This window comes from Lutzomyia longipalpis, chromosome 2, assembly GCF_024334085.1.
Source record: "Lutzomyia longipalpis isolate SR_M1_2022 chromosome 2, ASM2433408v1".
NCBI lineage: Eukaryota > Metazoa > Arthropoda > Insecta > Diptera > Psychodidae > Lutzomyia > Lutzomyia longipalpis.
In genome coordinates this window covers 35,117,263-35,131,201 of record NC_074708.1, presented here as the reverse complement: position 1 = coordinate 35,131,201, position 13,939 = coordinate 35,117,263, and the positions used below count along the sequence as shown (strand labels likewise).

General features: G+C 34.0%; 1 protein-coding gene across 7 annotated transcripts in view; it reads left to right on the top strand.

The window, feature by feature from the left end:
• Positions 1-2,503: 2,503 nt before the first annotated feature.
• Positions 2,504-13,939, top strand: part of LOC129790124 (protein turtle) — a 41,535-nt gene continuing 30,099 nt past the window's right edge. For 4 of the 7 annotated variants that reach the window (XR_008750532.1, XM_055827397.1, XM_055827395.1 and 1 more), the window contains exons 1-4: positions 2,534-2,700; positions 3,693-4,007; positions 6,771-6,978; positions 8,943-9,073. Coding sequence is in view for 6 of the 7 variants with exons in the window: in XM_055827397.1 (XP_055683372.1) it covers positions 6,825-6,978; positions 8,943-9,073 (285 nt within the window). In the remaining variant the exon portion in view is untranslated. Of the gene's footprint in view, positions 2,701-3,692; positions 4,008-6,770; positions 6,979-8,942; positions 9,074-13,939 lie in introns of all 7 variants that reach the window. The other 3 variants (XM_055827394.1, XM_055827396.1, XM_055827392.1) reach the window with 3 other exon arrangements.

The window sequence follows — 13,939 nt, the reverse complement described above, 5'->3', positions numbered from 1 at the left end:
TTGTAAAAGCCAATATTGTATAAGCCTATGGTTTCCTTCCATTAGAAGTGTAATGCGGTGTACAAAGCTGGTAACATGTCAACCTCCCTGTCGCTATAAATCCTATCAAAAGAGATCTCTCTTTCTACTTTCCTCATTTTCATATATACTTTCATAATATTTAGCAGCGCACCCATTCCCAGATTAGGCTCTTTCACCAAATATTTCTTCCTCCCAATCCACTCAATCGCTTATGCTCCCTTTTGCCTATACAACTAGAAGCAAGTTCAAGGTTTGATTACTTCCCATCCATGTGAAGTGATTTCGATTATTTTGAGAACGAATGGTGGCGACAGGAGCGAAAAGAGCCACAAACCATTAAAATCGTGACGGTTGGTGTGGGTTCCGTAGTACAAGGCGATAGAAATACAAATGCTACGTACTTTATCATTTCACCTGATAACCCTTACCCCTAGCGTGTTAACCTGCCATCAGAAGAATATGAAGACAACACACTTGATTTATGATTCCTTCAACATTTTCCCTCGGCTGTCCCTTCATTCCCTCTCCATATACATATGTATGTATAAAATATTCCCCAAGGATCTGCGATATTGATGCACCACAATTCACACATAGCTCTACAAATTTATTATAAGAAACCACCATACCCTCATTCCTTTTGCAGATCTCAATCTTTCCTGTCAATATTTCTTCCTGTACGCTAACAAGGTTTCCTCCAGAATAGATTGTGGGGTGTTGCCAAGTACTTCCTTTTGGTTAAATAGCAAAAATACCAAGTTGCTATGCACAATGGTATCAAATGCGAAGAACCTATGCTTTTAATAAAACACATAAATATAGGTTCTCATGTACTCCTCTGGTACATACCATGTAATTATCTTAAATTGCAAACATTTGCGTTAAAAATATAATAGAGAACTTTAGCGTAAAAAATAGGTAATTCAGCAGACTAAATAAGTACACTACCCTAAAAAAGTTTCCGGGCAAGGAAAAATGGGGTGGGTCAGTAGACCCGAAGACCTTAGGGAGGGATGGGAGAGAAAAAAAAAAAATGGGGTATTTTTGAAGGCAAATTTCAAGTGGCTATATCTCCGGCTGTGGTCAACCGGTTTTTCAAAAATTTATTAGTTTTGGAAAGGTACATTTCTCACCTTTCCAAAACTAATAAATTTTTGAAAAACCGGTTGACCACAGCCGGAGATATAGCCACTTGAAATTTGCCTTCAAAAATATCCCATTTTTCCTTGCCCGGAAACTTTTTTAGGGTAGTGTATGTGTACATAACTCATTGAAACTTGCAACCCTCTTTCGTGGTTTCCTTTGGAAGTGCATCAATTCATTAAAAATGCCGGACATTTAGGGAGATAGAAGATAGATAAGTGTCCTTCTAAATACCTTATACGTTCTAATTGCTTTTGAAAACTTCCACTTTAGTTAGATCATATTTAATGTGCCATGATGCATTCTAGGGTTCATCAACTGAATAATTCCATATAGAGAGATTTATTCTTGGATCTCCTTCTTCTTCTTACCATCTTCTAAAACTTGCAAACGGTGGCAATCACATCAAAATTTTCCTTATTAAATATTCACAAGTTTGAGTGTTTTATAAGGATAGCACTTTATCCTTGGTTGGAAAATATATGTAGAATATTCAGAGGTTTCCGGAAATGGGGCGTCTTGAGTTGAGAGATGGTGTACTATATGTAGTTTGGTTTGAAAAATTCCTCTATACTGGATTAGTGCCAACAATTGAATTCTTACACATTGGTCCTAACATAAAAGTGAAAATCCCCAATTTACTTGCTCGATGGCTATTCATGGGGTTGTTAGAAGAGGAATGCTTATTCAATCCCTAAAAGTAACATGAAAGAATGGACAGTTGGGTGATGATGAAATCCTAACTAATCCTTTTCCTCTTTATCGATTTGAATTTGACTTGCGTTGCAAATGTGGGTAGTAAACACTAGAAGTTTTAGCATTTAGGGAAGAAAATCTCCACAAAGTCACCGTCTCTCAATTCGACAATGAAAAGTCTACACAAAGAGGGTGTGTAGTGTATATGGAACATAGCGAATCAATTCGCATTAATGTTTGAGGAAATTATCTACAATAACCACGGGAAAGTATGCTTGAGGGTAATTTGCATGCTACAAACGTCTTGTCTTTTCCTCAGTCACTTGTGCTATGTGTATATTGTACGAATCTAATATGTATACTGTGCATATATATAAATGTACGTACATATTTAGTTGTGGTAGGAAAGTTTCCGTTGATTGAATGTCTGTATTTTGTGGATGCTAAATACTTGAATAGTTTCTATGTGCTTTTCAAGAAGTTGAGGAAAAGCGTGTGCTACATATGGATGGGAAAGACAAGTTTATGTGGAAACCATTCTCTTCACCCTGTGATATGGAAAATTGTGCGCCGACTCGGCATGGGGATGGAATGTCCCGAAATACAGATTCGACGCCGCCGCTGCGTCGTCGTGGGTAGACACATCACAAATTCATCGTCATCCGCACAAATAGCAGGCTTGCTGCAAATACCCCATTGCATACTAACAGTTAAAGTCAGTGGAAATCAGTCGTGATCCACCCAGTTTCATACCGTGTGACTCCCTGGTGTTGTGTCTATCATTCGTGTGTAGTCCCATGTAGTACAGCATTACTCTAACCCTTATGTGGTCAAGTGTCGGTGAGCGACATTTACTCCTCCCTTACTTCAATCCCCTGTTATTTCTCAATAATTGCTCAATCATTAGTTATGAAAGAATAACGTGTGTGTGTTAAAAGGATACATATAAGATAATTTATATGAATTACCTTCATCCAATTCATTTATCAATATCACTTTTGTTTTTAGAGTGCTCAAGGTGTGATCAAAAGCCTCAAATTTTCATCCTTTTCAGCCTACAGTTGCTTATATTTTTCATCTCGAGGTTTTCATTGGGAAATTAACCCTTAGATCTCCATGTGTGTGTGTGGGGTTCGTGGAAAATTTTTCATTGCTAAAATTTCTCCCTTTTCAATTTATTTGGCTTGTTTTACACAACAATCCCCTGAGGTGATATAATTTTTCATCTTGCAGACTTTCTCATTAGAAAGGCGTTTGTTTTTCAAATTGCTAAAAAGCAACTCCTCATTTTTGGTCCTACAAGGACCTAGGTGAAGGAGTGAAAAGCCCAGTTAATTGTTAAATTAAAGAAAAATGTGTGAAAATTGGAAAAATATGTGATGAGAATTAAAATTTTCCGTCTGTAGACCACACCCGCTCTCTGAGCTATATTCCGGGCTAACATATATGTATGTATAAATGAGAGAGCGAGATAGAGAGAAAGAGAGACTACCACAGACGCAAGGGCAAAACAACCCCTACTCACAACATGAGCGCATGATTCGACGTCACGGGCAGAAATGGCCAGGGATGTGCGGTAGCAAAAGGCATAATATACCGTGAATATTGTACTTGCCGGGATATTTTTACCAACACTTATAGCATTTTCACGGGGCAATACAATTTAATACACACCACACACATACAGCGTCCCACATCCTTCGTTTGTCCTTTTCGCAAAATAGCAGCCAAAAACTTTTCACCTTGTCAGTATACCTATATAGGTATATATAGTATTTCTTATTCTCAATGTACTACTTTACTTCCCTTACGATGCTTTTGCCACACTTTAGTGACAACGAAATGATGCAATAAAAGCCATTCACGTCCCCCCTCAAAATGCTGTAATCACTGGTGAACTCTACACAGGAAATCTGCTGTGTTTTAAGTTGTAACGATAGTGGGAGACACTGAACTTATCATCCGTGTGATGTAACAGTGCCTTCATTGAAGTGTTTCGTGAGTGCGAACTGTGAAAGAATCGTCTAATATTAAGTTTTAGAGTGAGAGTGGTAGATTCTGTCGCGTGTGTGCTGAATAAAACAGGAGTCACATCAAGCAACATTCACCATAGTACCGTCATATATGGGAATGTCATTTCAGCATAGGTACATTACTCCACCCTGTAGTTATGTAGTATTCCTAACAATTTACCATTGGAACTTTCAAAGCTTAAATGAAGATGAAAGTTTCCCCATCACCTTTAGTCATTTTCCATTTTTCAGAAATATCATCCCCAAATTCAATCTATGTATTATATATATCATACATACAGCACGAAGTGGGAGTGAGGTGGGAAAAAGCTTTAGCGAATAGCATTATTTGTTTCAACCAACCGCGATTAAAGTCAATATTATCTTATAATAACTTTTCTCAATTTTCATTTACTCTCTTTTCTCCCACCTCTCCTTCAACGAATTTCCATTAATTCCTCAGTGAAGAAAAACTTTTGCTTTACCTTCTAAATATTAATTTAAGCTGTTATTTTTTTTTATTTATTACAGGTAATTAAAAATATTTTTTATCCCTTAGAGGGTTTTGCTAGCCACTGTGGCCAATTTGATTTTTTTAAACAGTTATTAAATAAGTTATTTAGTGTTATAGTGATAAATTCTACATTAACGTGGTGTAGGAAAGTTTTATTACGTCTAGTTCTTCAAAAACAAAATGCTAAAAACGTGTTCTTTTTAATTGAAAAAGGTCAATGTTTGAAATAAGAAATAACGAATCCATTTTTTAATTTATCTACTCAAGATGGAATTTTTATATTTTCTTATTTTTTTTCTAGCAAGTTACGAAATTTGTAATTAGTGAAAAATATATTTATTATTATCTAGAAATTAGTCCTTTAACAAAATTCCAGAATAAAATGAAATATTCTGCAAAATAATTGTTCTTGTGCAAAATATAAATACCTATATTTGAATACCTATGTAGTATGTACTACATAATATAAATAAATGCCTATTGTGTGCCTAGGTAGTTGTATCTCTTTAATATTTGCATTGTCGCCATCCTTTACATATCTCTGTAAGTAGAAGGTAAATGGGAAGTTGGTCTTTATTTCGATTTGTCGGATTTTCCTTTGTTTTCCTACCACTTTGCAAGTGGGTGACAACAACAGAAAGAGTCGAATATCTTTGTACACCTGCAGATGCTTTTGATAAAGGATGTTTCACAATAAAATGCATCTATGATACGCATTTATACACCCAGCTTTTCTGCAAATATATACCTTCCTTCCGTCAATTGCATATGGGACCTTTTACCCATTGTAGAGGTGGTTGAATAAACAAAACCACTGAATTATTAATTAACAATTTTCTCAAATTTTCATTTGACGGACGATGGTTGTATTGATTTTTCCTCTCCCATGGTGCAGGTGTAAATTAATTAGGAACGCAAGAATTTCTATCGATAAACATTGTAAAACACACCTCCAATATATACAATTTTCACTTGAAATTGTATTTTGTATGGGGCTGACGGTTGGATGGTGGAAAAAGCTGGCACACCGGCATTCAGTTAATTAAATTTTCCAATCGCTGAAACAGATTCCAATTGATACCACCAGGCGTCCCCATCTCGCAACAAATATCACATCTGTATATAATGCGAATATAACTACACGAATTTCATATTGATTATTTTCTAATATTTAATTGATCTTTGTGAATTATTTTAAGAAGTAATATAACATATTACTAGATAAAAAATTAATTAAAAGGATAAATAACAAAACATTGTAATCGTGGTAAAAGGCGTAAAAGGGACCACTAAGAAAGCTTTTCAAAATCTTTTCACAATTAAAATCGATAAAAATATTTAACGAATTATATATTTTTATGCTTCTTTTCTCCTTCATTAGATATTCTAACAAAGTATCACATTTGGATTAAAATAAATAATTCAGCCTGAAAGAAAGTTTTGATCATATTATATAAGTTTGTAGATTGATTTATTAAATAACATTGAGTTAGAGGAGATATAAATAACTTCAACACCCATGTTTCTTTTAAGAAAATAGCATAACGGATCATTGTTTATTTCCCAGAAGGATTGAACAAACTTTTTTATATACGAACTAACGTATATGTTTTTACCATCAGTGTCCAAATATTTTGATAAATATTTGAAACTCAATTTATCTTTATTGAATGCCATATATACAATGTGGGGAGAAATGGATGCGCGAGAGATACTTTACTTTTGGTATATACTTTACAAGGAAAATTTCACAAAAAGATGTATCACTTGATATAACAGAGGCTGTATGTTCCTAAAAAAGAGCAAAAGCATTGAAGTTTTAAACTTTATACAAAAAAGATGATGCAATAAGCATAAGATATCTTATAAACATATATGTATGTATTGTATACACATTGCATAGTTGAGTATGAAGAAAAGTAACTTTGCAGGACTATTTCATTAAATTAAATACAATCATAGCTGAGAAAAGTTTAATTATGACATTCACATCGCATCGACAACTATGCCTTTCTCACAAAATGCAAGTTATGAGAAAATTTAAGTTTATTAAGTGTTCTTGCATATAAAGCTTTCTTCCATAAATATCCATCTATATAGATATGCTATATACATACATCTCACCCTTACTCTTGAGGAGTTATATCTTTTGGCTAGATAACTGCATTACATGCCAGCTTTGTAATTTTCTGACTTTCCATCGAGACAGTAGTGGGGGACAGAAGAAGGCAGAATAAAGAATGAAACAAGTTGAAGTTAGGAAGACTTTATATTGAAAACTTTTCATTCACCAATTAAATTTTCATTGAACAAGTTAATAGAATTATTTCCACTAGATTTAACGGACTTTTCTCACTTTTTATCTTTGATTTGGGTATTTTCAGGTGACGCCGCTGCAATGAGGACGATGCGTTAGCAGTGACTATGGGATCAGAGGCATGGGCGTGCGTGCAGACCCTGGGTCTTTCCGGTGGTGTCAGGCATTAAGCCGGTCGCGATCAATCGCCACTACTCGATCATCTTGCGAGTGGACACTCCTCTGCCTCATTACACTTACTCTTGTTGCAGGAACAACATCAAATACGAATTTAGGTAAGAGATTTGTCTTTTTTTTTTAAATATTAATTTATCTGAATATTTAATCAAATGGCAGCTTTAAAAGTAGAAAGAATTCTTAAATTTCAAAAGGAAAAACTTCACAGTAAAAAGCCGTTCAGTTTTACCAGAGAAATTTTTTTTTTCTGATATTTCTGAGACAGTGGGAAGGGGACATAAGACGTTAGAATAAAGAATTTTATTTTTTGCCTATACAGACCGTAGAGAGAAATTAATAAATGAAAAGAAAATCATCTCTTTAGTGGTGAGAGGAAGGAAAAAAACGACATATTTGTCGGAACTTTTTATGCGCCACAATGCATGCAATTTCGTTTTATTTCAAATAACTACTTCATAATTATATATTATTTATTTCCTACATTTATTAAGGTCTTTAAGACAGCTTTTATTAAAGAAAAAAGAATTCTTTACTCATTGAATGAATGCAAAAAAAGAGATAATAAAAATGAAAATTGCAGTTTAATTTTCGTTCAGGTCATGCATTTTTTATAACCACTGCGATGACTGAATTTAAAATTTCTCCATTATTGTTTCAAACGGAAATCATGTTCCAAAAGGTGATTTTTTTTTCTTAGAGATTCCAAAAAGATAGATAAATAGAAGTATTGGACGCGTGAGCGATATTTCAAAGCTTTTTGGGACTCGGTAGTGGAATATCAATGTATTTTCTTTTTCTTTCATCATCAATCTTCAATATTTAGTGTTGGAGACTTGCTGAATTTGAATATGAAAAATTTATTTCACTTCCTGTACACATTTCATATGTACAGATGTATATGGAAGGTGCAACATAGGAAACTTGTAAGAGCTTTCCCTTAAAGCTTTCAATAGAAATTGTAATAATATTATTTCGATAACTTATGCAGATGTGTGCACTACTCTAATGCAATTTACGATATTTTCTGTTTCTCCTTGGGTGGAAAGCACATCTCCATTGCTTTTCTCCATCTTTCGCATATCAGAGTTGCGAGTGGGAGGTTTCCCTTTAGCATTTTGTGCATCGTATGATCAAGCGGTAGTGTGTATATATTGACGACATATAGGGGAAGATATGCGGGAAGGATGAAATGGAAAATTTCACTTGCGGTTCTCTATTATACATAGTACATTATATGGAATATCGTAATTCTATAAATATATTCATATACGTGACACTTTAGTGCTGTGGCAGTGCCAAAAGAGAGTTAATACGGGATGCACTGTGTGCGGACGAATGACTGGGAGTAGATATGCGAAATGCACTCTGTGCGACACTCCGCAAAATCACACCATCCTCCTTTTGCAACACTCCCATGAGGAGTTTATTCAAGCACCACCACCGACTTCCATCCATGACTGAGCATTGAGGATTTTCTGCAAAAAGCCATCCAGGGGGATATAGAGGAAAAGTGGGTGAATGGTATTTGGTCATTGACTATGCCACACAGTGCGATGAAGGAGAATGATGGGATGGTACTCCAACGAGTGTTTGGCGCTAGAAGATCACGCTTACAGGAAGTGCATATGGGGCATCCATTTGTATCCTCTCTCTCTGTATACGGAGGATTGGACAGGAGGTTTGGGAAAAAGCCCCAATGGGAGTTGATTGTGACAATTTTACGATGCTCACATAATCTTTCCTCGTTCACTCTCTGCTATCTTTTTCACTGCTTTGGCCATATAAATAATCTCCTTTTACACCATTACCGCTGTTTCTCCAGCGTTTTGTTTCCCAGTACTTCAAGCTATAGGGCACGACCACAATCTTTTTGTTGCACAATCTGGGATGATGTTGTAATTTTGATAATTATGAGAGGCATTTATATGCAATCATATGAAAGACGATATTGCAAAAAGAATTAAAGAAAATCGTATAAGGTTAGATCTTAGAGCAGCCGGCAGTCTTTACTTAAAGTTTTCAAGCTTAACGTAGAATTCTTTTCTTTTAATATATCTTTCAGCAGCCCAACAGGATGCCGTACATATTACTGCCATTCTTGGAGAGAGTGTTGTCTTCAATTGCCACGTCGAATTTCCCGGTGATCATCCCGTTCCTTATGTCCTCCAGTGGGAGAAGAAGGTGAGCGAAACGGTACGATATCGAATTCTTCTCTGCTCTCTTAATCAAATTTTATTATTAAAACAGCTGGCACTAGATCTTTGCACTTTGTAAATGTACAATTTACCAAATCCAAAAAAAACGTAAATAAAAAAACTCAAAAAGCTAAAAAATCATTCCACATAAAAGGACATTAAAACATTTTCTTTTTGGCATTGGATGTGAAGGCAATGCTTTAATTAATATCATGAAACACAGCAATATTCCACGAATATTTCCTACACATAATTAGTTGTCTTTAAAAAAAAAAGAAAATTCAAAGGAGTTGATAAGATTAAAGTCATTTTCAACAACGAGCACAGCGGGATGAGGTGACAGACGTAGCAAAGTAGATGATACAATATAGTCACATGCAATAGCATCTAACAACAGACTAATATCGTATTAATTGGGAAAAATTTATTGGCCATTGCACACATAATATACAAATAAACTGTCATATGCAATAAATAACATAAGACATGAAAACCAGAGAGAATGCGAGAAATTCAGGGGGTTGGGCACATCATGTATTTGATTAATTGGTCTGCTTTTATTGTCACAGTGTAAATAATTAATTCTTTTGGCATTTTCTACCCCAATGTCCCTGTTGTTTTTATGGTTTTTTTTCTGTTCTATCCTATCCATTTCCATTCTTACACTGCAACGTCTCTTTCATTCAAAATTCTTATACAGTTTTACTAACAAAGAGAGCGATAGAGAAGAATATCTAAATAGTTACTTTTTTATGTTATAACTTCTTTTATGCACTAATTAATACAATTCAAGAGAAATCATATTATAAATATATTTTTTTATCATAGATTGCTCATTAATTCTTTATTTAATTAATATTATTGAAGAATCTTTTATTATTATCGATTGATTTGTCTGAAGCTCACAATTTCAGTTCATTTTATTCATAATGAGACACAGCATTAATCGTTTCTGTTTATTTTACTTTTTCATAGTTATTTTAAATTGTTTTTGCAATCTGAATTTCTTAGTTAGGAAAATATTGTAAAACATTTTCAAATCCGTTAAAAATTTTATCGATTTTAGAATAGATAAAGGATGTTAGGTATTGATTGGGAAAGTTTTATTTTTTAAATTATGTTTACCTCTACGCATTGATTAAGTCATTTGCTGATCCAAACGTTAAACTTTATTCTCAAATTTTAAATAATTTTATTATTTTTTTTTCAAGAAAAAAAAAAGAATCTAATACTCATATGAGAAGCCAAAGAAAGAGTTTTGACTGAGAATGGTCTTTGTGGTAAAATTGTAAGCCGTACTGGAACTAAAAGTAAATCAATTTGAAAAAATAGACAGTTATTAAGATGGGGTATTTGTGGTAAATTTCGTAAAAGTCATTCAAAAATGCTTTAAGTCCGGGGTTAGCATAACTAACCTGAAAATCTGACCTAGAAAAACTTAGGCCTGGCCAAAAAAAACTGAAGCCTAGTTAAAGAAAACTTAAGTCGGACTTAGTAGCACCAATTCACTAAATTAAAAAAGTCGTTTGAAACCACAAAATTGAAAGAAATTACCATAAAATAGCTTTTTCGTTCAAATATCGGTTTTAGGAAATTTCCTCTCTTTATATTAAAAAAAAAACTTTCTCAGTTTTTGCTCATTTTGCATCATGTCAGTCAATATTATGCAAGTAATGCTCTCCACCGCAATCATCCTCAACTCTACTCCTGATGTTGCATTTTGAATCACAATGATAAAATTACTTTTCCGTGATAGTTCTTTGTCGAATTCAGGTGATATCCGTCCGGAGAGGATGGCAATCTTATACTTGTACATGACTAGGAATACGTGACCCTATCTTGATGTAGTAAGATATGAATACAGTAGTTGTAATATATAAGGCAGGGTTTTACATGAGCTTTTCACTTGTAAATCACACCCTTAAATAAGATTTTTCTTAACTTTTTTCTTTGAAAATTTTTTGATACAAGTACAGAGTGTGTAATACAACGTTTAACCATTATTTTATATAAAACTATCTTTATTTTAAGTGCCCAATTTCCGTATTTTAAGCATATCTCTACAATAGATTAGTTTCATTCATATAAACTATGAAAACAAAACTTATTGCTACAAACTTTCAACTTCACAAAGGAGCTTCTATATCCTATCTAAAATACGTAAAGCAACAAGATATGCTAAAAAATATATTATAGCAAAAAGCATACGTTACGTGATTATTTGTTTTCCTATTTTATTCTTTTATACATAAATAGTAAACGTATGTATTATAGAAGTATTTTCCTAAATCCATATATTGAATCGTTTTGGTATGTGCTTCAAAGTTCGTCTTTTTTTGTACTCTTCATATTCCTCTAACCACGTATGAAAGTTTTTCACATAGAAGAAGCGTTGTTGTTATTAGTGGTTTTTTGCGCTTGAAGATTTTGTTGCTGTGTGAAACACTAATATGCAATGTAATTTTGTTGTTTCTTTGTGTACAAAAATTTACATTTGTGCGCAACTTCCGTGGTGTTAAAATTGAGAAAATGCTGTGTGTATATAGCAAGGGGAGTGTGGGTGAGAGTCAGACTTCCAATGGAGCCGTGTAATTATAATTAGATTTCAGATTCTTATTAATGCGAGATTATGCTATGGATTATTAAATTACAACAGGGCGAGGCAATTTTAATTTTAAATTGAAGCAAAACATGTGAAAGAGGGAGATAGTTACCGTATGTATCTGGTACAGAGTTGAGATCTTCCTCCGGATATGATATTTTAATTTTAACGATAATTTTAAGGTAATAAAAATTCATTGGCGTAAAAAATAAAGAAAAATATTTTTCTGAAGTTTTCTTTGGTTTTATTTGTAAATTTTTGTCCCTTTCAATCTGACTTTGACCCAAATTCAACTCTGATTTGTGCAGCATGAGGTGGCGAGCGAATTGTTATAATTACCAATGCTCTGCCTGAATCCTTGCAGAGTGGCGAGATTTTGAGTGAATATTGAGTGCATGATATTTGAGTGGGTTTGAGGTTCCGGCAACAAGGTTTGGATGATGCAAGAACTACATATTCGTATCCCAAACCAAGAGGGATCATCGTGCATTGGTTTACCAGTAATAATGGACAGTGTATTCCCAGTGGTGTAGCATATTCACTTAATTATGCATTGTCTTAATTCAGGTATAATCCCATAAACGTAATTATGCGTGAGCGAGATGGAGATAATGTAAAGTGTGGTTTGAACGCAGTTGTGGTTCTCGTGTACTTTCCGTATCATCGGCAATTATGTATTTTGTGTGGTCTTGGGTCATTCTGAGTTGATAAACAATAGCATAGAGATGCGATGGTATGCGCTAGGAGAACACCGAGGGGGCGTGAGAATTCCCATCAAGTAGCGACAATATCTATTTGGTTGTATAGCATGAAAATTAGGCAAATTGTATTATTTCCAACGCACCGTATTGATTGCAGGAGATATTGCAAATGCAACAATGTATACCTACAAAATATATAGCCATGTATAGAACTATATACAATTGGATTAGAGAATTCCCAGACAGGAGACAGGTGATAGATAACAATTAGGTGTTTTATGTGTTAACATATCACAAGAGTGAGGAATTGCAATACAACAATGCTATGAATTTATACATTTTGATTGTTACTCATTGTATCCTTTTCATAGTAGCAATCAACAAAATATGTACAAAATGCCTACATATAGAAAGCCTTGCAATCCTTCTCATGACTAACAAATACGATTTTCCCTTTTGCACCATAAAACATGCATCAGGTATATATCTATCGTTGGAACTATGTATATGTTTCTAAATTAAATGAAATGCCGACATTGAGTCGCACCAATTAGTAACATGCTATATGTAGTTCTAAATGTGGGTGTCGTGCGAATTGAATGACTTTATCCAGACCGAAAAAAACACAACATAAACCAAAACCACCTACAACAAAAAAAACAGTTAACTGACGAGAGCTTAAAGCTGCAAAAGCTTTGATTTGTATAAAGAGATCTGAGGACAATACAGGGAAAATGTAGAAGAACCAATAAGGCACTGAAATGTTGGTATTCTAAATTAAATTAAGAAATAATTAATTGAAAAATTGTTCGCATAATTAATTTACTTAATTTTATGAGAATACCATATTTTCCTTTAATATTTATGAATAATTTTAAGTATTGAGACCAACGTAAGTCTCTTCTTCTAGCTCCAGCTCTTACAGACTCGTCTCTCTTCGTTTTTATTTGAAAGAAAGTTTATAAAAAAATCTAATTGAAATTTGCCTTTAAAAAATTTTCAAATTGTGGTATTTTGAAAAAAAATCCTTTCAATTTCATAATCTTCCTTCTTTTTTTTTTAGTCATTTGGCGTTCAAAAATAATTACGGAGATAAAAAGTCCATAGAAACCTACCTACCTGTTAAGCATAAAATCGTGATTTGATGACACTGCAAAAAGCACGAAAAAAAAAGTGAGATTGCTATGCATATTCCGGCAGTCTTTCCGGTCATTTGACATACTATGTGGCACATTTTTTGGGGTATGTATAATACCTTTTTTTGTGCATATTCTCTGTCACAGTCAAGTTCATCATTATTCATGCTGAAGGATGGACAAGACAAAAGGGTAACAGCATAGCGGGTAAAATATGATGCGGGTGCCATAATTTCATTTCATTGTAGCATAGTACCGTGGTGACAAATAGGAAGTGCACGGCTTTTTGCCGCGCATGAATTCCACCCTCTCTGACTTAATAAATCTGAGGCTTCTGCCTCATTATTCTAAAGTGGATTTATGTATGCAGCTCATTTCCATACATGCTGAATCGTGGGGTCCAGTTACTGCCATTTCTTCCTTCA